This window comes from Oncorhynchus kisutch, linkage group LG30 (genome assembly GCF_002021735.2).
Source record: "Oncorhynchus kisutch isolate 150728-3 linkage group LG30, Okis_V2, whole genome shotgun sequence".
Classification (NCBI taxonomy): domain Eukaryota; kingdom Metazoa; phylum Chordata; class Actinopteri; order Salmoniformes; family Salmonidae; genus Oncorhynchus; species Oncorhynchus kisutch.
The window spans coordinates 30292850-30313151 of NC_034203.2; the positions used below are offsets into that span (position 1 = coordinate 30292850).

A 20302-nucleotide genomic window follows, 5' to 3' on the forward strand; every position below is an offset into this window, starting at 1 on the left:
TTATGATTTGGCTGGGCTAGGCCATCATTGTAAATAATAATTTGTTTTTAACTGACTTGCCTAGTTAAATAAATACATTTTAAAAAGATTGGGAGCTCAGAAAGGAAGCCAGAGTCCAGTTATTTGAGGCCAGTGGTATTCTGGGAATGTGTAGGAACAAGGTCAGACCTGACAGAGGAATAGGGTCACATATCAGGGTCACATATCAGCTGTCAAACAAACCTGTCTATTTGCTGAAGAAACACAGCATCTGTCCTTCTGCAACACGCACCCATACACACACACCTTTATTATTGCACAACGTATTTCACAATTCAAACACGTTGCTCTCCATACATACTGTAAGTCAATATTTTACTATACATTTGTTTTGAGTGCTTTCCATTTAGTCGATTTATATCTCTGCCAAATGTGATTCTATTTTACTCTATTGAACTTGAATTTGTATGTATTTTTTTTTAAACTTCTATTTAGATTTTTGTCACATAGTTGAGGGGTGTACCTGCAAGTAAGCATCTCATTGTACTACAGCATTACCATGACACCAATGGAAAGTCCAGCCATTCAACCTTTCATATCTTCAGTGTTTCCTGGAGAAAACTGATAATTTCTTCCATGGCCAAACAATCATCCATGAAACAGAATTCAACTTAGTACAAAAGGCACACTGAGCACAATGGTTGTAAAAACACAGCAGAGAGCCTAGTAGCAATTGAAAAAGAAGTGTGATTAGATAAGTTGCTTTGCGTGAGCTCTTGAGTGTGTCAACATAATTTTTTCCATACAATGCCTTTCAATATCACCTCCCTTCCCGCCCTGGATATTTATCAGTCACTCAGTTTCAGATACAACCATAGAATTTAGTTACCAAGGGCTATGCTCACAATCAATACATGTATCTTCCAATATGCAGCAGTCCCTATCGTAACTAAATCATTGCACTGTTGATTTGCATGCATCTAAATGAGGTCCACCACTATATGTGTTACAAGGACAGTATGAGACGGATCCAAATAGTTTTAGACAGGGGGATATATTTAAAGACAATTTTCCTGCTTTGCAGTTGGTCTTTCCCTCAATGGCTTGATCCCTGTCCCCAATGGATGTTATATAACTATGGATAACATGTGATCATTAACTAAAGTTATGATAGAGTTGTTAATACCTGCTACCGTCTGCATACAATCTGTTAATGGTTTCTTTTGTCCTAACAAGTTTTGCTCAGCACCCTGCCCACTATAGAGATAAAGTCCAAATTTCTCCACCAAAACATTTTTTTTTTATCTACGTAGGCCTACCATCTTGGGAAAAAGGAGTTATATTCCTCCCAATCAAAGTCCTCTCAATAATATATTTTCACCTCTACATAACTTTGATCAGGTCAATAAAATCACTTAACTCATTTTTTTCCCACTAGGTCCTTTACATACTCCAGTTCAAGTGTCTGCACACAAGTCTCATTCATTAACTTTTTCCTACTAGCACTCGCTTTGCTAATAGTTACATTTTTGAGGAAAAATAACAGAAATTAAGTTGTCTCACCTAGCTATCTTAAGATGAATGCACTAACTAACTGTAAGTCGCTTTGGATAAGAGCATCTGCTAAATGACTCAAATGTAAATATTTAGAGTGTGTGTATGTGTGTGACCACAACTATAGGGTTTCTCTAACAAATGTAACCATAGGTCATATGAACCAAGTAAAGCTTCAGAGATAATGACTCAATATGCTGGTGGCAGATACTGAGCAAACCACTTCCTCAGTTCCTCTGTACAACATACAAAATAAATAACATACCTTCTCAGTTTATGAGAATTTATGACAAACTCATCTGGGTCTTTGACTCTAAGTACATTGAGTGGAAACAAGATAAGGGTTGAGAGCAGTACACAGCAAGATGGATATGAAAGTTCACACCATTGAAGCTTCAGAAATAAATGGAACGATTTGAGTATATTCAATGTACTCATATGGCATCATCTATTTATCACCAGCTACTGAAACGTAAAAGCAGTGTGGCTCAAGTGCTTACTCTGATTTGTTTCCTTCTTGCGACATGAGATTTTGCCATCAAGAACCAGAGGTTCAGTCATCATCCCATTCATCCATGCCTGAAGTGAACAGAAAGTGGAATCAGGTAGAGCAGGGGGAAACCATCTTCCTCATGGTTAATCTCCTGAACTATGCGGTCATCATTGTATCAGCGATGCTTGAAAGTGTTGCAGCCAAAGTAAACAGTTATGTCATATCATCAACTATTGTGAAACTATTTGACCCTGACTTGATTTTGGCACACATGAGAAACAGATCCAGTTTGATTAAGATTTAGCTGCACATTCATTTTAGATTCCTACACCAGACCGTTTACGTGATCTAAAACCTCTTCCACATCGTCTCAGACTCCCATTGATACTTTCAACATCATCCATAGGAAGTCTAAAAATAGTCAATAACTCAAAATGGCTAAGGTTTTCCATGCACAAACAGGTACCCATGGAAAAGATGTCTCTTGTGCTGTGTTTTTAGATGTTGATGTTGCAATTCAGGACGCTACAGCATATAAAAGCTATTCAGTTTTTCTTTACTTCCAACATTCAGCAATATTTTCTCTGTGGTCAGGCATCTGGTGACACCACAGTTTAGTCAATATTTCAGTTCCTTTAAAAATGTCCACACAAATCCTGGTCCTGGTTTCTCACCATGGTCAACAACAAGTTGTTATATTTTACCAGTAGGGGGCAACCTTAGCCATGTTATAAGTATTTTTCACTATTGCACACAAAGAAATAACACAACAGACAACTCAAAAGTAGATTACATTCATCCACATAGATGTATAAAAACGGTGAAAATAACCCATAATCTCTATCAGCAGTAACTCAATAGAAACAGGAGTTTTTGAAACACAATATTTTAAACAAACATTGTTTATGTCAAAACTATTTATGATCATAAGAAAATAGACAGTAACAGCACTGAAGTTTCAAGCACTTGACATGTTGAGATATATATATATATATATATATATATATATATATATATATACACTGCTCAAAAAAAATAAAGGGAACACTAAAATAACACATCCTAGATCTGAATGAATGAAATATTCTTATTAAATACTTTTTTCTTTACATAGTTGAATGTGCTGACAACAAAATCACACAAAAATTATCAATGGAAATCAAATTTATCAACCCATGGAGGTCTGGATTTGGAGTCACACTCAAAATTAAAGTGGAAAACCACACTACAGGCTGATCCAACGTTAATGTAATGTCCTTAAAACAAGTCAAAATGAGGCTCAGTAGTGTGTGTGGCCTCCACATGCCTGTATGACCTCCCTACAACGCCTGGGCATGCTCCTGATGAGGTGGCGGATGGTCTCCTGAGGGATCTCCTCCCAGACCTGGACTAAACCATCCGCCAACTCCTGGACAGTCTGTGGTGCAACATGGCGTTGGTGGGTGGAGCGAGACATGATGTCCCAGATGTGCTTAAATTGATTCAGGTCTGGGGAACGGGCGGGCCAGTCCATAGCATCAATGCCTTCCTCTTGCAGGAACTGCTGACACACTCCAGCCACATGAGGTCTAGCATTGTCTTGCATTAGGAGGAACCCAGGGCCAACCGCACCAGCATATGGTCTCACAAGGGGTCTGAGGATCTCATCTCGGTACCTAATGGCAGTCAGGCTACCTCTGGCGAGCACATGGAGGGCTGTGTGGCCCCCCAAAGAAATGCCACCCAACACCATGACTGACCCACCGCCAAACAAGTCATGCTGGAGGATGTTGCAGGCAGCAGAACGTTCTCCACTGCGTCTCCAAACTGTCACGTCTGTCACATGTGCTCAGTGTGTACCTGCTTTCATTTGTGAAGAGCACAGGGCGCCAGTGGCGAATTTGCCAATCTTGGTGTTCTCTGGCAAATGCCAAACGTCCTGCACGGTGTTGGGCTGTAAAGCACAACCCCCACCTGTGGACGTCGGGCCCTCATGGAGTGTTTCTGACCGTTTGAGCAGACACATGCACATTTGTGGCCTGCTGGAGGTCATTTTCCAGGGCTCTGGTAGTGCTCCTCCTGCTCCTCCTTGCACAAAGGCGGAGGTAGCGGTCCTGCTGCTGGGTTGTTGCCCTCCTACGGCCTCCTCCACGTCTCCTGATGTACTGGCCTGTCTCCTGGTAGCGCCTCCATGCTCTGGACACTACGCTGACAGACACAGCAAACCTTCTTGCTACAGCTCGCATTGATGTTCCATCCTGGATGAGCTGCACTACCTGAGGCACTTGTGTGGGTTGTAGACTCAGTCTCATGCTACCACTAGAGTGAAAGCACCACCAGCATTCAAGTGACCAAAAAAATCAGCCAGGAAGCATAGGAACTGAGAAGTGGTCTGTGGTCACCACCTGCAGAACCACTCCTTTATTGGGGGTGTTTTGCTAATTGCCTATAATTTCCACCTGTTGTCTATTCCATTTGCACAACAACATGTGAAATGTATTGTCAATCAGTGTTGCTTCCTAAGTGGACAGTTTGATTTCACAGAAGTGTGATTGACTTGGAGTTACATTGTGTTGTTTAAGCGTTCCCTTTATTTTTTTGAGCAGCGTATATAGCAATTTTCTTTTTTTTTCTAGAACCTGGGTGTTCAAACAGGGGTCCGCGGATGTACTGCAGGGGTTCTGCTTTTATACTGAATATAAATAAAAATGCAACAATATATATATATATATACACACACACATATACACACACACACAGTCAAAAGTTTGGACACGCCTAATCATTCAAGGATTTTTCTTTATTTTTACTATTTTCTACATTGTAGAATAATAGTGAATACATCAAAACTATGAAATAACACAGACTCATGTAGTAACCAAAAAAAGTGTTAAACAGCGGTGGTATACAGAAGATAACCCTATTTGGATAAAATATCTAGTCCATATTATGGCAATAACAGCTCAAATAAGCAAAGAGAAACAACTGTCCATCCTTACTTTAAGACATGAAGGTCAGTCAATCCAGAAAATGTCAAGAACTTTGAAAGTTTCTTCAAGTGCAGTCACTAAAACAATCAAGTGTGATATATATATATATATATATATATATAACACAGTATATCACAAAAGTGAGTACACCCCTCACATTTTTGTAAATATTTGATATGACTTTTCATGTGACAACACTGAAGAAATGACACTTTGCTACAATGTACGAGAGTCAGTATGAGGGAGTGTGAGAGCAATGACACCAAATTTAACACACCTGCTCCCCATTCACACCTGAGACCTTGTAACACTAACGAGTCACATGACACCGGGGAGGGAAAATGGCTAATTGGGCCCAAATTGGACATTTTCACTTAGGGGTGTACTCACTCTTGTTGCTAGCAGTTTAGACATTAATGGCTGTGTGTTGAGTTATTTTGAGGGGACAGCAAAATGTACACTGTTATACAAGCTGTACACTCACTACTTTACATTGTAGCAAAGTATCATTTCTCCAGTGTTGTCACATGGAAAGATATACTCAAATATTTACAAAAATGTGAGGGGTGCACTCACTTTTGTGATATACTGTATATACACACACACGAATATTCTGGAGTATCAAATTGAGGTAAAAGGATCATTCCTTGCTCCATAATGGTTGTCTATGATGAAAGTGGTACATATAGTGAACAGTGTAATGCTATCCCTAGGTTTCACAGCAATGTGCCCATGCCCATTATAAAATATGGCCTAAAATCCTGTGGCTAAAGTGATGGCGGAGAGGGTCTGTGTAGCCACGGAGCTTAGGGCGAAGGTAGGCACTGAGAGAGGGGTGAGCAGGTAGAGCTGATGTTGGGCAGTCTGCAGGCCAAAACACTTACACTCCTCAGTCACCAGGTAGCACTGCAGCGGCTGGTGGGAGAAGCCCAGGGCAAAGTCCTCCCGGAGGGAGTCCCCATGTTGGGCCTTCTCCCCTGGGGTCAGGGCCGGGGTCTCCTCCAGAGGAAAGTAGCGAGTGGTGGTGAAAGTGTAGAAGAGCCTGAGCAGCTCCCAGCAGCGTGCCTTGGAGGGCAGAGGATGGTCACTGGAAGGATGGTTGGGGTTAGTAATGATGGCCTTCACACAGGAGACAGAGCGACGGGACTCTCTGTTGATGAGCAACAGAGCCAGGACATCAGGGCGGAGGGTCACAGAGCCTGGCAGGCAGCGCTCCCCCACGGCCAGGCTGCCTCTCAGGGCCTCCAGTAGAGGAGACCAGAAACAACCCACCAGCTCGCTCTCAGCCCTGTGTAGGGTGGGACTGGGGCCGCACAGCACGCACACATCCACTCCCGGAAGCAGCTGGAAGCGGAGCAGGCGATGTGCCACGGTGGGGCTGCCCTGGGGCAGGAAGACAGGGGTGTCACAGGACGCAGAGCCTGAGAGGGAGAGAGAGCGGGTCAGAACAGATAGGAGGACCACTTCCTGCGGCGCCAGACGCCACCATTTTTCCGTGGCAGTGGCTATCCGTCCGTGGACCATCAGGCAGCCAAACTCGCTATCTGCTGCCTGGGTAAAGCCGTCTAGGCCCTCCTGAAGCAGGGTGGCATTGGGGGGCAGCAGGCAGTCCGCGCAATGCGTCAGGTCCCCCATAATGCCCTCCTGTCCTTGTCCCCCCTCCAGGAGCTGGTCGATGAGGCGGTAGCAGGAGCGCAGGTCCCTCTTCAGCCGCTCCACGTTCCTCAAGCTGGCCAGCTCATCCTGCCCCAGCACCAGCACCATGCAGTTCCACACGTTCTCCAGCAGGCGCCGCAGGTGGAGGTCTTCTTCACCTGCACCACCACCTTCCTGCTGGGCCTGCCCACCGCTGCTCACCGCTATGAGCATCACGCTGTCCTGAAATACCCTCCACACCATCCGGCCTCCACGATCAGTCTCACAGCCAGCCAGCACCACTCCCTGGCCCGCTCCGAACATGTGCACACCGTTCAGGGAGCCGATGATGGAGAAGGGGAGTTGCTTAGAGGCCCCCCGGGTGAAGAGAGGAACCCCACTGTTGGCAGTGAGGCAGAGAAGCTGCACAGAGCCTGCCTGTTGGAGCATCATGTGGCTGGCGAGGCCAGGCTAGGCGCTGTCCTCTTGAACCATCCACTGACTGGCCCTCTGGTTTAAAGATGGCGAAGATTCAGCTCTAGCCCATGGTTATGGGACACTTGCAATAAAACAGGAGCAGATGCGTGCAACAAGAAGTTATATAATAGATCGTGATTACATAATGCATACAAGCAGATATCACTTGTCATACAAACATGTCGCAGATGTGTATTTGCAGACAACTTTTAAGCATTTAGCCAATTACTATAACTAAGCAAACACGCAAAATACCTCTTTTTGTCATTGTTTTCAAGTCAACTAACGCTAGATAGCTAGCTAGCTAACGTAGCGATAACTTTTTCACTGTAAACGGGACAAAATGATCGAAATAAACTTGGTAGCTAGCTATTTCACCAAAAGAGGTGTTGCCGGTAAAATAGCTAGCTAATTTTATGTCTAATGTTTTCTTCCCCTCTTACTTTTTCTTTGTTGAATTTCTTCCATCACGAAACGAGTCGACTCCATTCACGTTTCCACAGCAACTGGCCCTGGCCGTTCTCACATGATCCATTCATTCAATCAATCAGATAATGTCTCTAAAGCAGATCTTACATCAGTTTATCATACCACAATCCTAATTTACCACTTGGAGAATAAATCAAATAAACTGACTTTAGATCAGTGTTTACGGCCGCATAATCCCTCTTCCTATTTCCGCCTTTGCCTCTGGTGAACTGGCCAGTCAGGTTCGAGAATGTTGCGGCTGTTCACGAGCGTATTGTCTAGGCGGCGCATGACAACTCGCAGATCCTTTCAGCATTAGAACAGAATAACTGAATTAGTTTGAGGAGTTTAGGTGGTTTATAGATCGAATAAACTGCGCAGCGCCAGGCATGCATTCGTGAATAAACAGGATATTCATTTACGCTGTCAGAAGAACTATCAACGAAGCCAACTAATAAACAATAAAAAGGTAAGTGTCAAATATAGACTGAAGCAGAACACGTTAGCGCAGCGTTTCCCGAACTCGGTCCTCGGGACCCCAAGGGGTGCACGTTTTGTTTTTTGCCCTAACACTACACATTTGATTCAAATAATCAAAGCTAGATGATTAGTTGATTATTTTTAATCAGCTGTGCAAAACGTGCACCGAGTTTGGTAAACCCTGCATTAGCAAGACATACTTATTGACAAAACGTATAACATGTTAGATGAGAAATTCATTTTTTTTTAAAGTCAATAAGAAATGCCCATGGTGTCAATAATATAATTTAAGGTATCAAGCTATAGTAATAGATAAAGTAGCCTGAATTGCGCTTTCCTTATTCCAAGATTGTAATGAATTACTCCATATTTCATGCTGCATCTGATTTATGTTACATTGTAATATTGTCCACAATATCATCACGATCCACGATCTTTCTTTCCACTGATGTGCATAGGTCCTGAATGAAATGCAGTGTCTAAAGTTAGAACTGTGAGAGTGAAGTTTCTGGTGGAAATTGTCTATCCAAAGATAACCTGCTGAAAATCCAAGACTATAGGTAGCATCTGGTAGATTGGTAGATAATACTGAACTATATACAATGCTTCACAAATACAGACAGATTGCCTTTGGGTAAATTCTGGACTATTCGGCTCATGATAAAACCACATGGTCATGTAGAAGATGTCCATTGAATAGGGAAGTTCTATGAATGCAGATAAGGGGACTTTAAATGGCTCCTCTGTCTTTGAAATGGACCCATCCGAGCACGAGTTCCTTGGCTTTTGATCAGAGCAGAATCCACAACTAATAAACCCACATACCTCTCTCAGTATTCCAGTGTGCCCACGACTGTGATGGGATGATCATATCCTCCACGTTTGTTATGTATACCCTTTATGGCCCATATCCATCATCCAATGAAGACTGTGCTTTTTGGGCATCATTAAATGCACTTTCTGGTCTATGCATTTTTACCCTACTATTTCAACAGTATCACATTCTCCACATCGCTTAGCAACTGTGTACTCATGCATGTCAGTATTGCATCATTTAATTTTTTGGTTCCAAATCAACTCTGGCTTCTCTGTTCAACACTCAGTACATCAGATGCTCTGTAGTTGGTTTCAGAAACCCAAATGATCCATTTCCAGATAACCTCTCAACACATCATATTGAACAAACTTCATGCAAGTAGTGAATGTATTCAATTCATGACAGACCTTGGTTTTATTTAGTAAACCTAATCTAGTTTTGGATTAGATTCTTGTTCTCTTTTCTACAAATCTAACTTTTATTTTTTATTTTACTAGCTGGAATGGAGAACAAAACCAACGGATCAGTGGAAGCCAAGCCGTAAGTTTAGAGGGTAGTCTTCCTTCTGAGGCTATAGATGAGGGATAAGATTGATGGCCTTCTGCCTTGTCCCTATACCCATTATGCTGTCCTCTCTGTTGTTTTTCTAGTAAGGTGGAGAATGGACAGCTGCCGGATCCTGCTGACTGGGCGGTTACTGATGTCGTTAACTATTTCAAAGCTGCAGGATTTGAAGAGCAGGCTACTGCTTTCCAGGACCAGGTAAATTAACAGAACATAATTTACTAACCTTGCAAGTTGCACATTCTTCTCTCTCTCGCGGGTCAGAGCTTCCCAATCCCTTCTTTTCGTAGGAAATCGATGGAAAGTCTTTGCTTCTGATGACACGGAACGATGTCCTGACAGGCCTGTCCATCAAACTGGGGCCAGCACTGAAGATCTACGAGTACCATGTGAAGCCACTCCAGACCCAGCATCTGAAGAGTAATGCTAATGCATCATAGCATCACCCCATGCTCTTCCATGTGCAACAGGACAGTCATCTATGGAGGGTTGAGAGGCTGGACGGACAGACCAGGCTGAAGACGTTTATGGACAGCAGAAGATGGTGCTTAGAAAACTTATTTGCATCCTTATGCAATGTCAATGTACTTTTACTTGAAGTGATGACCGATGCCAAATGGTTTACGCCGTGAAATTAATTTACAAAAGACATGGCATGGCAGTGATCATACGGTTTTTAGTTAACTGAGTGATATTGGTTTATGAAAGTAAGGACTTGATTCCTTTATTTGAATAAAATTATTTTACAGGTCTTAAAGTACACTGTACAGGTTTTTTTTTTCTAAGTTTGTTTCAATATATTCTAATCAAGCATGCTACTGAAGCGGATTCAACCGAATTGGTTAATTTAGGAGACAGTCCTTTTCAGATGGACGCAAAGGTGCACTAGATGTCTGACCTGCTGATAAATGTCCTAACCTTGTCTTGATATTTTCATTATATACAAACTTTTGAACACGGTTTTGATTTCATAAAAAAATGCATGGTAATTAATTGGAGGAAATGTGTTTGAAGCAGTCTTAGAATTACTGCTCCTCCATCACTGAATTTTTTCCCTAATGAGCCACTATGAATATTAAATGATCAAATGAGTATCTTTAAATAGATCATTGATGTACATGATGCTTAAAGTGATGCTCTGGGAACTTTGTATAATTTCAGCCTGTAGTTTTGAAAGTGGTGCTTACAAGCCAAAACGGGTCCCCATTTTGTGTACTGTGTTACAAATTTGTGCATAAGATCCCAGACTGCATATTTAAGCACTTGGGGGTGGGGAATATAGGTTAATAAGTGTTCTTTGATTTCCTTATTTACCATATTCTTTCATCTTAAAATGGTGGCTTTTTTTATTGATATGGATGTTTTTATCAAAAGTAGTAGTCTTTCCCTTTTGTATTGTTATGGTGCTCTGTTTGCATTCTGTTATGAAATAAACTACTTGCATCTTTAATGATTTGAGATACCACTATCAGTCAGACCAAAGAACAATTAGCAAACAATCATGTAGAGAAAGAATAATGTTTTAATTTCTAAATACAAAAAGGTCAAGAACAATGATGAATAAAATAGAAAAAGGCACAATAATTTACTTGAAAACCATCCTGTGCCATAAAAAATAAACCTGTAATAATTTCCTCTAAGGTGGTTTGCTGAAAATAGATGGCAAGTCTTCCTTACATGATTTCTGACACGTTATTCTACACTTCATGAGATTCTGTGGCAGTGGAATGCCATGGGAAATGAATAGCAGTGTTGAGGTCAACTTTTTCCCTGTAGCATCAAAACAAAGGCCTGCAAGACAGGAACAGAGTGAGATAAGCACATGCATGTATCTTGAATTTCTCTGCATTGCAACCAAATACTAGTCTGCAATCCAGACTGATTCTGTTTGGATTCCAGGCCAATGAAGGACTACATAGAAAACCAGAAGAGCACATTTTTGTTTTGACATGAGGGGAGACTCACCAAATAATGCTGTGGTTTGTCTGTCCTATGGGTCTGTCTCACAAGAAGGAGCACACCTTCTGTGGTCTGAAGGGGTTGGTGCTGGAGGAGACCCCAGTGAGTAGGGGGTCCTGGAGGGCATTCTGCATGCAGAACTGCTGAAGGTCTGCTGCTGCCTGGGACACCTGAACAGAAACCATAATACAGGAATATAGTTGTGAACAAAAAAAACGACCTGTTGCAACGGGTAACATTGCACTCATTGCTAGCTTTAAGACACCTACAACTATCCCCCTTGAATGGATGTTGCCAATACTAGCTATCAGGTGTGAACACAGATCCTTAAATTAGGCTATGAATGATCATAGGGCGGTAGGCCACACTCAATAATGACCTCCAATTCCATTGGACTATATTAAGCAAAATATTGTGTTATCGCAAGATCACCATTTCTGTGCCTAGATTCCACGCCCTTAGCTAGCTATTAGCCACTGTTAGCTAGATACTGATACTAGCTGACTAGTTTCCCTGAACAGGTTTATCAAGTATGTTTGAGTGTGAAATACATTACCTTCACTCTGTTGATGCTCGCTTCAAAACGCAGCTGCTGAACAACTTTCTTCATCGCAACGAGATTTGATGAGCCAGACATCTTTGCTATTTTGTAGAAAAGAAGCGGAGACAAATCGAATAGTTGATCACACATCCGGTTTTGAATCTTCTGCGCAGTCGCAGTGTGGCTCAGTATACGACCGCGACTCAACTTTCAAAATATTGTCACGTGCAGAAGTAGTGAAACGCCTTTCTTGCCCGCAGTAATTAATATATTCGTAGTAAAAAATATACTATAAATTACAGTGGAACATAAACACGAGAAAGTATTCACACCAATTGGCTTACTCATTTTGTTGTTACAGCCTGCATTCATTAAATATATGTTTTTCTCTCACCCATCTACACACACAATACCCCATAATGAAAATGAAAACATTATTTTAGAAATGTTTGCAAACATATTGAAAATTAAATATAAATATTTAATTTACAAGTATTCACATCCTTTGCTATGACACTCCAAATTGAGCTCAGGTGCATCCAATTTCCTTTGATCATCATTGAGATGTCACTAGAACTTGATTGGAGTGCACCTATCAGCCAATTCAATTGTTTGGACATGATTTAGAGAGACACGTTCTCGGTTAAACTGTGTAAGGAGGAGTCTAGAAGCTAATGAGACTGATTGTTTGACTACAAGTGAGAGTTGTTTGATTTCGTTGAATCTTGTTACACTATTGCAGAAATGCGTCAAGTTAATGGGAAATGTCGGCGAGTAGCGCGGACGAAATGCAGGAAAAGTTTGTGAAGCAACAGGTGCGCTGGCAGTGGTGGAAAAAGTAATAAATTGTCATACTTGAGTAAAAGTAAAGATACCTTAATAGAAAATGACTCAAGTAAAAGTGAAATTCAATCAGTAAAATTCTACTTGAGTAAAAGTCTGAAAGTATTTAGTTTGAAATATATTTAAGTATCAAAAGTAAATGTAATTGCTAAAATAATCTTTATAAAAAGTAAAAGTGAATCTTTTCAAACGAGATGGCACAGTTAGTTTTATTTACGGATAGACTGGGGCACACCAACACTCATAATTTACTGTTTTGTTCAGTAATATGTTGTCGCAGCTCAGTTGAGTATTGAATACTGTTGCCTTAAGAATGTGTCAGGCACGGTGCGTGAACGGAGGCGTGAGTTTTGTACGTTAGTGATGGGCATTCCGGGTCTTTTCAGTGAGCCGGCTCGTTCGGCTCAGCTCACCAAAAAGGACCGGCTCTTCTGGCTCCCAAACGGCTCTTTAAAAAAATATGTTTTGTATTTTTTCAAGTCAAACAGTTAGTTTGACTATGATTGGTGTTAAAACGATTCTTATTAAATGAAATCATACTCTACCTTAACCACAACGTATTTAAAAATGCTATTAAACATTTTTATTTAAAGTACAACTTTTTAATGTATATAAACAAAGTGCATATAAATGTAACAATCTGAACAACATAAGATAATATTGCACCACATCAAAGAAAAATAAATAACAATGTGCAAAACTGCAGCATCCCACTTAAAATATTAAACTGGTCCCTCTTTTCTCACTCTTCTTTATTGCCATGTTATAACCAACAGCACACAGCAATGCTGACCATATTTAGCTTTTATGAGAGATTTGCATTCAGAAATGCAAGCTGCCTCCCTTTTGAGGGGCTGATGCGGTTTCTCTCAGGAATTATTTGTCCTGTTTTTGAGAAGACCCTCTCAAAGGGAACAGACGTGGCCACTATGCAGTCTCTCCCTGTCATGACTTTAGTAAGCCGTGGGTAGACAGAGGCCTTGTTCTCCCACCAGCTCAGAAGATCTGCAGATCTTTGGAGGAGGGGCTCCTCTAAATAGGATCGGACCTCCATTATGGCATCTGCTGAGGGATTCCTTCATGCTGTATCCCTGTTGCTCTCTCGTCAAACAGCAGACGTTTGTGGCACTACTGTTGGTGCTTCTGCTCCATCTGCTCTTTCTTCTTCCTGTTGCCCTGGTGCCCGAGACATCTGACTGCTGGGGCTGTCCCTCCCTGCTGCTGAGGTTATTCTTTGAAGAGCCTCATCAATCGCTCTGGCATCACTGAAGGCTAACTTTCAAGTGCAGCGGTTTCTGATAGCACGTGATTATATTCCATTCTGTGGAACTTTCTGTCTATTGATGAACATAGTGTGTCCATCAACTCTGTCACATGTCCTGTAGTTAAACTTGCTTCTCTCTGGCGGCTGGCTGTGATTCGCTGCAGACCCTTACACAGGAGTATCATTTTTGAGGCTGTCACATAGCTGACAAGACAGTAACCTATTAGTTCAGGTTCATGTTTTGTCTACTGACACTGCATTCTCATCTACTGCTCATATACATATATAATACTGGATTAAACAATGATGTTGTAATAACTGCTTACTGTACTTCTCTCCACTGATCTCCACAGTAACCTGCTCAAAGGGTTCCAGGACTCCTCCTCCACTACCTCCCATTCCTCTTGGGTCAGAGCATCAACAGGTGCATTGACAATGACCAGGGTAGAGATGATAGCATCCTTTGACTCAAGAAACTGCTTCAACATATAAAATGTTGAATTCCACCTTGTAGTGCAGTCTTGTTTAGGCCTCAGCTCAGGCATCCCCATCTGGCGTTGTGTAGACTTCAGTTTATCAGCACCTACTGTGCTCCTGTGGAAGTATTTCACTTTGTCCACAGTGGGCTTCATCACCTTCAGAGCATCTCTTACAATCAGGTTGATTGTGTGGGCAAGACATGGATGATGGGTCCATTTAAACATGTTAATGGCTTTGGTTATGTTAGCTGCATTGTCGCTAACACAACAGATCACTTTTCCATCTACTTGCCATTCTCTGGCCAGTTCCTCTGCCAAGTTATCTGAGGTTATCTGAGGTGTGTCTGTCGCTGAACTCAAAGCAGTCAACTAGACATCGTAAAATCTTCAATGAAGTGACATGTAACTGACATGTAAGAAGTGGTTATTCTTGATGTCCAGCAGTCAGTGGTAAGACAAACTGCAGTAGCTTTTTGGACTCTTTCCCACACTGAAGCCTGTGTGCTCTTGTACAGTTGTGGAATAAGTGATTTTGAAAGGATGGTCCTGCTTGGAATTGTGTACATTGGATTTAGACTATTGCTATAATTTCTAAAACCTCTGTCCTCCACGATTGAAAATGGCTGGAAATCGGTGGCGATCATTTTAACCAGTGCAATATCAATTTGGCCTTGTTTTGCTACAGACATAGACTTTGGCATAAACTGGTCCATAGAAGACTACGATGCTGTGGGTCATGGAGCAGGCCTGCTTGACGAAGTGGATACATCTCCACATGTGGAGGTGCTGGCTCCACCACTATCACTAGCAGGCCCGCTAGTTTCTCGAAGCTCCGCTCCAGATAGCTTCACAGTTGGGTGCACAGTTCACATATGCCGGTGTAGGTTGTGCGTAGAACCGGCTTTATATGAGATTTTGTTTTGACAAATTCTACTGTGCTCCAACATTGTCTACATTATTAAAATGCATCCAAATGCTACTGTGCTTCCGACTCATTTTCCAGCTGTTTTCACAGCTGTCCTTCCTCTCTCTCATCGGCTGCTAAGTGTGTGACTGTGTGTTGGCTCGGCCCTCCCTCACGGATCTTTTGTTCATTGGTTGACACTGCATGTCTGTTTGACAGGAACAACAGGTGAGGCTGTTAGTCTGAGCAGACATAAGATGTGTGTGCGCTTGAGCATTTAGGCCTATATTGTTTAAAAAAATAAATAATGTTCTTTGAATTAGTTAATTCTATTCATTCAAATATATCTTTATTTTTTTTTCTATTTTTATAAATAGATTTGACTCTTCTAATATGTGAGCCGGCTCCCAACGTTCACCTACAAGAGCCGACTCGTTTGCGAACAACCCATCACTAGTTCAGATTAATTTCACAACAATCCTCCCTGCATTTGTAACATTTGGCGATGAGGATGGGATAGTTTAGAAAATGTTAATCTGAAGTTCAATTTAATTGCATAACACGCCTCCGTGCCTTTGTGACATTTACAAACAAAGCATTTGTGTTTAGTGAGTCCTCCAGATCAGAGGTAGTAGGGATGACCAGGGATGTTCTCTGTTTAGTGAGTCCTCCAGATCGGAGGTAGTAGGGATGACCAGGGATGTTCTCTGTTTAGTGAGTCCTCCAGATCAGAGGTAGTAGGGATGACCAGGGATGTTCTCTGTTTAGTGAGTCCTCCAGATCAGAGGTAGTGGGAATGACCAGGGATGTTCGCTCGATAAGTGTGTGAATTGGACCATTTTCATGTAAAAATGTAACGAGTACTTTTGGGTGTCAGGGGAAAAAGTATGGAGTGAACAGTACATTATTTTCTTTAAGAATGTAGTGAAGTAAAAGATGCGAACAATATGGGTGTCAGTTCTGAGGGTATGGAGCGAGAGGATGAGGGTCAAGGACTGGAATGGTCGGTAGTGGAAAGACAGGAAGAAGAGACGTCATGATACAGAAAGCAGTGGAGCGTCTAGTAAAGAAAGCATAAAGAGGGCCAAGGTAGGAAGCAAGAGTAGTGATGTGTTGGAGTGGAAAGTGGTCTTTGATGAGACCACAGGGCCTCGCTTACACCCTATCCGACTAACTAATACCGTAGAGAAAGTAGGTGAAGTGAAATTAGCTCAGTTCATTGGAAATGGTAGATTGTTAATATTGTGTGGTAGGAAGGCTTAGCAAGGGAAGATTTTGAAAATGGAAAAACTTAAATGGGATGAAGATGAAAAGCCATGTACATGGTGCTTATGCTACATTGAGGGGAGTCGTCACTGGGGTCCCAATATCTATGTAAACAGATGATAAAGAAAATATGGAAGGAGGCAGAGTGATTGAGGCCAAAAGGCCAGAACAGAGCAGCATATTTTGCTCTTAGTTGCTGTCAGAGGACTGATATAAATACTATGCATGCCAGTCTCTCTTGGCTAAGCGTTGAAGAGAGACTGACTGCATCAATTATTTTTTATAAAGAAACAATGTGTTGAACATCCAAAATTGTTTGCAAAGTCAACTTACACACAGCTCTGACACACACATATCCCACCAGGGGTCTCTTCACAGTCCCCAAATCCAGAACAAATTCAAGAAAGCATACAGTATTATATAGAGCCCTTATTGCATGGAACGTCCGTCTCATATTGCTCAAATAAAACAGCAAAACTGTTTAAAAAATAAAAAAAACAGAAAGCAACTCGTCGCCTCTTCCGGGCTGTCATGTGCCTTTAACTGAAGAGTGTCTTCTGTCTGGCCACTCTACCATAAAGGCCTGAGTGACCTCACCTCAGTGACTAAAACCCTTCTCCCCTGATTGTTCAGTTTGGCCGGGCGGACAGCTCTAGTAAGAGTCTTGGAGGTTCCAAACTTCTTCCATTTAAGAATGATTGAGGTCACTATGTTCTTGGGACCTTCAATGCTGCAGAAAATGTTGCTACCCTTCCCCAGATCTGTGCCTCGACACAATCCTGTCTCGGAACTCTACGACCAATTCCTTCGACCTCACAGCTTGGTTTTTGCTCTGACATGCACTGTCAACTATGGGACCTTATATAGACAGGTGTGTGCCTTTCCAAATCATGTCCAATCAATGTAATTTACCACAGGTGGACTCCAATCAAGTTGTAGAAACAGCTGAAGGATGAACAATGGAAACAGAATGCACCAGAGCTCAATTTCAAGTCTCATAGCAAAAGGTTACACACACACATTTCATACACACACACACACACACACACTTAAATACATTTGCAAAACTTTTTTTTAAAAACTGTGTAGACAGATGAAAGAAAAGAAATCTCAGCAATTTTAGAATAATGCTGTAACTTAACAAAAATGTGGAAAAGTCAAGGGGTCTGAATACGGTCTGAAGGCACTGTAGATCTGTGGAAGTGTATGAAAGCGTGTTGAACGTCTCCAAGAGCACCTTGTTCTCAATCATTGTGAAATGGAACAATATGGAACTATCCCGACTGTCTAATGCTGGCTGTCCCAAAAAATGAGCAACCGGGCACGAAGGACCTTGGTCAGGAAGATGACCAGGAACCCAATGACCAGACATAACTAGAGGTCCTTGGCTGAGATGGGGGAACCTGCCAGAAGGACAACATTGTTTACAGCACTTCACCAGTCTGGGCTTCATGGGAGAGTGGCCAGATGGAAGAAACGCCTGAGAAAAAAGGCACGTGACCGCACACATGGAGCTTGCAAAAAAGGGACGTGGAAGACTCTTGAGATCATAAGGCAAAAGATTGTGGCATCAGCAATGTTGGAATAGCATCAGAACAAGAATGTGGAAGTCCTGGAGTGGCCCAGACTTGAATCCCATGGAAAATCTTTGGAAAGAGCAGTGGTGAACAGCAAATCTTGATATTTCAATTTTGTTGGGTACTTTTAACCTTTCCTCTACAATTGCATGATATCCAATTGGTACTTAGTCTTGTCCCATCGCTGCAACTCCCCTACGGACTCAGGAAAGGCGAAGAGCCATGCATACTCTGAAACACTACCAAAGACACTGCGCGCTTAACCCGTAAGCCAGCCGCTCCAATGTCAGAGGAAGCACCATCCAGTTAGCGACCGAAGTCAGCTTGCAGGCGCCCAACCCGCCATATGTAGTCGCCGCTAGAGTGCGATGGGACAAGAAAATTCCGGACGGCCAAACCCTCCCCTAACTTGAACGACGCTGGGAGAATTGTGCGCCGCCTCATGGAAACTTATCCCAAAAAAATCAAAAAGGAAGAAAATCCCCAAATCCAGATATGCAAAGGTGAGACATACCCAAGATGACAAGGCCGTGATCGCTGCCAAAGCTGCTTCTACAAATTAATAACTCAGGGGTGTGAATACTTGTGAATTAGATCTGTATTTCATTTAATGAATTAGCAAAAATGTCAAACACTTTCACTTTGAAAGGAAATTAGGAGGATAGAATCAATCTGATTTACCAAAGGGGGGCCTTATATGTTTGCGGGTAGAATAATAGTGGTCTAGGACCTTCGTCACTAGTGGCGATAAAGAGACGTGTGGATGGAAGTAGAGGCATCACATCTTAATGATGCTGTCGATTTTAATTCCGCAGCAACCAGAAAAGAAGCATGGTTTCCTGCTTGTTTATAGTCTTCTACAGTTTGTTCAGTGCCAGCTTGTTTTTCTTGTCCTGAGGAATATACAAAACATGAACACCTGCTTTTTCCATGAGAGTGACCAGGTGAAAGCTATGATCCCTTATTGATCGAACTTGTTAAATCCACTTCAAAATCAGTGTAGATGAAGGGTAGGTTAAAGAATGATTTTTAAGCCTTGAGACAGACATGGATCGTGTATTTGTGCCATTCAGCTGGTGAATCTGCAAGACAAAATATTTAAGTGCCTTTGAACAGGGTATGGTAGTATGTGCCAGGCACACCGGTTTGTCTCAAGTGACCGCAACTCTACTGGGTTTTTCCACGCAACAGTTTCTAATGTGTATCATGAATGGTCCACCACCCAAAGGACATCCAGCCAACTTGACAACTAGGGGAAGCATTGGAGTCAACATGGGCAAGCATCCCTGTGAAACTCTTGACAGCTTGTAGAGTCCATGTCCCAATGAATTTAGACTGAGGGCAAAAGTGGGGTGCAACTCAAAACTAGGAAAGTGTTCCTAATGTTTGGTTAACTCAGTGTATACCGCAGTCACGATAACAGCTAAAAGCTCACGAGGTAGAAAAGTCAGAATTTGACCATCAGGTATTCATTCCACTGCGCTGTAGACAGCAAACCATTTGCTGTTGATGAAGAGGCATACCCCTCTTCGATCTCCCTGAATCCAATGTCCTGTCCGCTCAGTGAATGGCGAATCCATTGAGTTGGATAACCATGCGAGGCATCTGTCCAAAAGCCATGTTTCAGAAAAGCAGAGACTATTGTAGTTACCAGTCCCATTGAAAGCAAATTCGCAATTGGAGGTCATCCATCTTATTATCAAGATTATCTATTGGCCAAAAGATTGGAGGGAAGAGGTGGCCAGTTTTCCCTTAATCTCTCCTGCCTCTTTCGCCGGCCATTCCTGGTGTAGCCTGAAAATGCGGTCGGAATTACAGAGCCCAGAGCAGATGAGTCAAAGTTGAAGCCAGAATTGAGGTTAGTAACTGACAATGTGATGTTCAAAAGTTATCAATCATAAGTGATAACGGATACATTTAGTGCAAAAAAAGAATCATAAGACTGCAGCCACACAGTATGGTGCAATCTTCATGACTCCCATCATTAACCGCTAAGGGGTGCTAAACACCAAGCACAAGATGTAGTAGAGATG

The 20302-nt window shown here is 42.1% G+C and overlaps 3 protein-coding genes across 3 annotated transcripts; 1 reads left to right on the top strand and 2 right to left on the bottom strand.

Annotated features, from left to right (window-relative positions):
• Positions 1–4790: 4790 nt before the first annotated feature.
• On the bottom strand, positions 4791–7823 carry fuz (fuzzy planar cell polarity protein). Its single transcript, XM_020467684.2, has 2 exons — positions 7551–7823; positions 4791–7189 (listed from the first exon to the last, which is right to left on the bottom strand). Exon 2 carries the CDS (start codon positions 7081–7083, stop codon positions 5749–5751), a length of 1335 nt encoding a protein of 444 aa, XP_020323273.1. The 5' UTR covers positions 7084–7189; positions 7551–7823; the 3' UTR covers positions 4791–5748.
• A 25-nt stretch (positions 7824–7848) lies between these two features.
• On the top strand, positions 7849–10386 carry samd13 (sterile alpha motif domain containing 13). The gene is made up of 4 exons (XM_020467686.2): positions 7849–8044; positions 9370–9412; positions 9523–9634; positions 9727–10386. The coding sequence occupies exons 2-4, from the start codon at positions 9375–9377 to the stop codon at positions 9874–9876; spliced, it is 300 nt and encodes a 99-aa protein (XP_020323275.1). The 5' UTR covers positions 7849–8044; positions 9370–9374; the 3' UTR covers positions 9877–10386.
• Positions 10387–11109: 723 nt separating this feature from the next.
• LOC109875356 (guanine nucleotide-binding protein G(I)/G(S)/G(O) subunit gamma-5-like) lies at positions 11110–12133 on the bottom strand. Its single transcript, XM_020467687.2, has 3 exons — positions 11952–12133; positions 11402–11565; positions 11110–11227 (listed from the first exon to the last, which is right to left on the bottom strand). The coding sequence occupies exons 1-2, from the start codon at positions 12084–12086 to the stop codon at positions 11440–11442; spliced, it is 261 nt and encodes an 86-aa protein (XP_020323276.1). The 5' UTR covers positions 12087–12133; the 3' UTR covers positions 11110–11227; positions 11402–11439.
• Between the last annotated feature and the right edge of the window lie 8169 nt (positions 12134–20302).

What these genes read in the sequence shown, in the direction of transcription:
- fuz (XM_020467684.2), bottom strand. Translation starts at nt 7,083, where the DNA reads ATGATGCTCCAACAGGCAGGCTCTGTGCAGCTTCTCTGCCTCACTGCC.
- samd13 (XM_020467686.2), top strand. Translation starts at nt 9,375, where the DNA reads ATGGAGAACAAAACCAACGGATCAGTGGAAGCCAAGCC. An exon ending in GGATCAGTGGAAGCCAAGCC is followed by an intron (nt 9,413 to 9,522) that starts GTAAGTTTAGAG and finishes TTGTTTTTCTAG; the next exon opens with TAAGGTGGAGAATGGACAGC. An exon ending in CTACTGCTTTCCAGGACCAG is followed by an intron (nt 9,635 to 9,726) that starts GTAAATTAACAG and finishes TTCTTTTCGTAG; the next exon opens with GAAATCGATGGAAAGTCTTT.
- LOC109875356 (XM_020467687.2), bottom strand. Translation starts at nt 12,086, where the DNA reads ATGTGTGATCAACTATTCGATTTGTCTCCGCTTCTTTTCTACAAAATA. An exon ending in CGAGCATCAACAGAGTGAAG is followed by an intron (nt 11,566 to 11,951) that starts GTAATGTATTTC and finishes GTTTCTGTTCAG; the next exon opens with GTGTCCCAGGCAGCAGCAGA.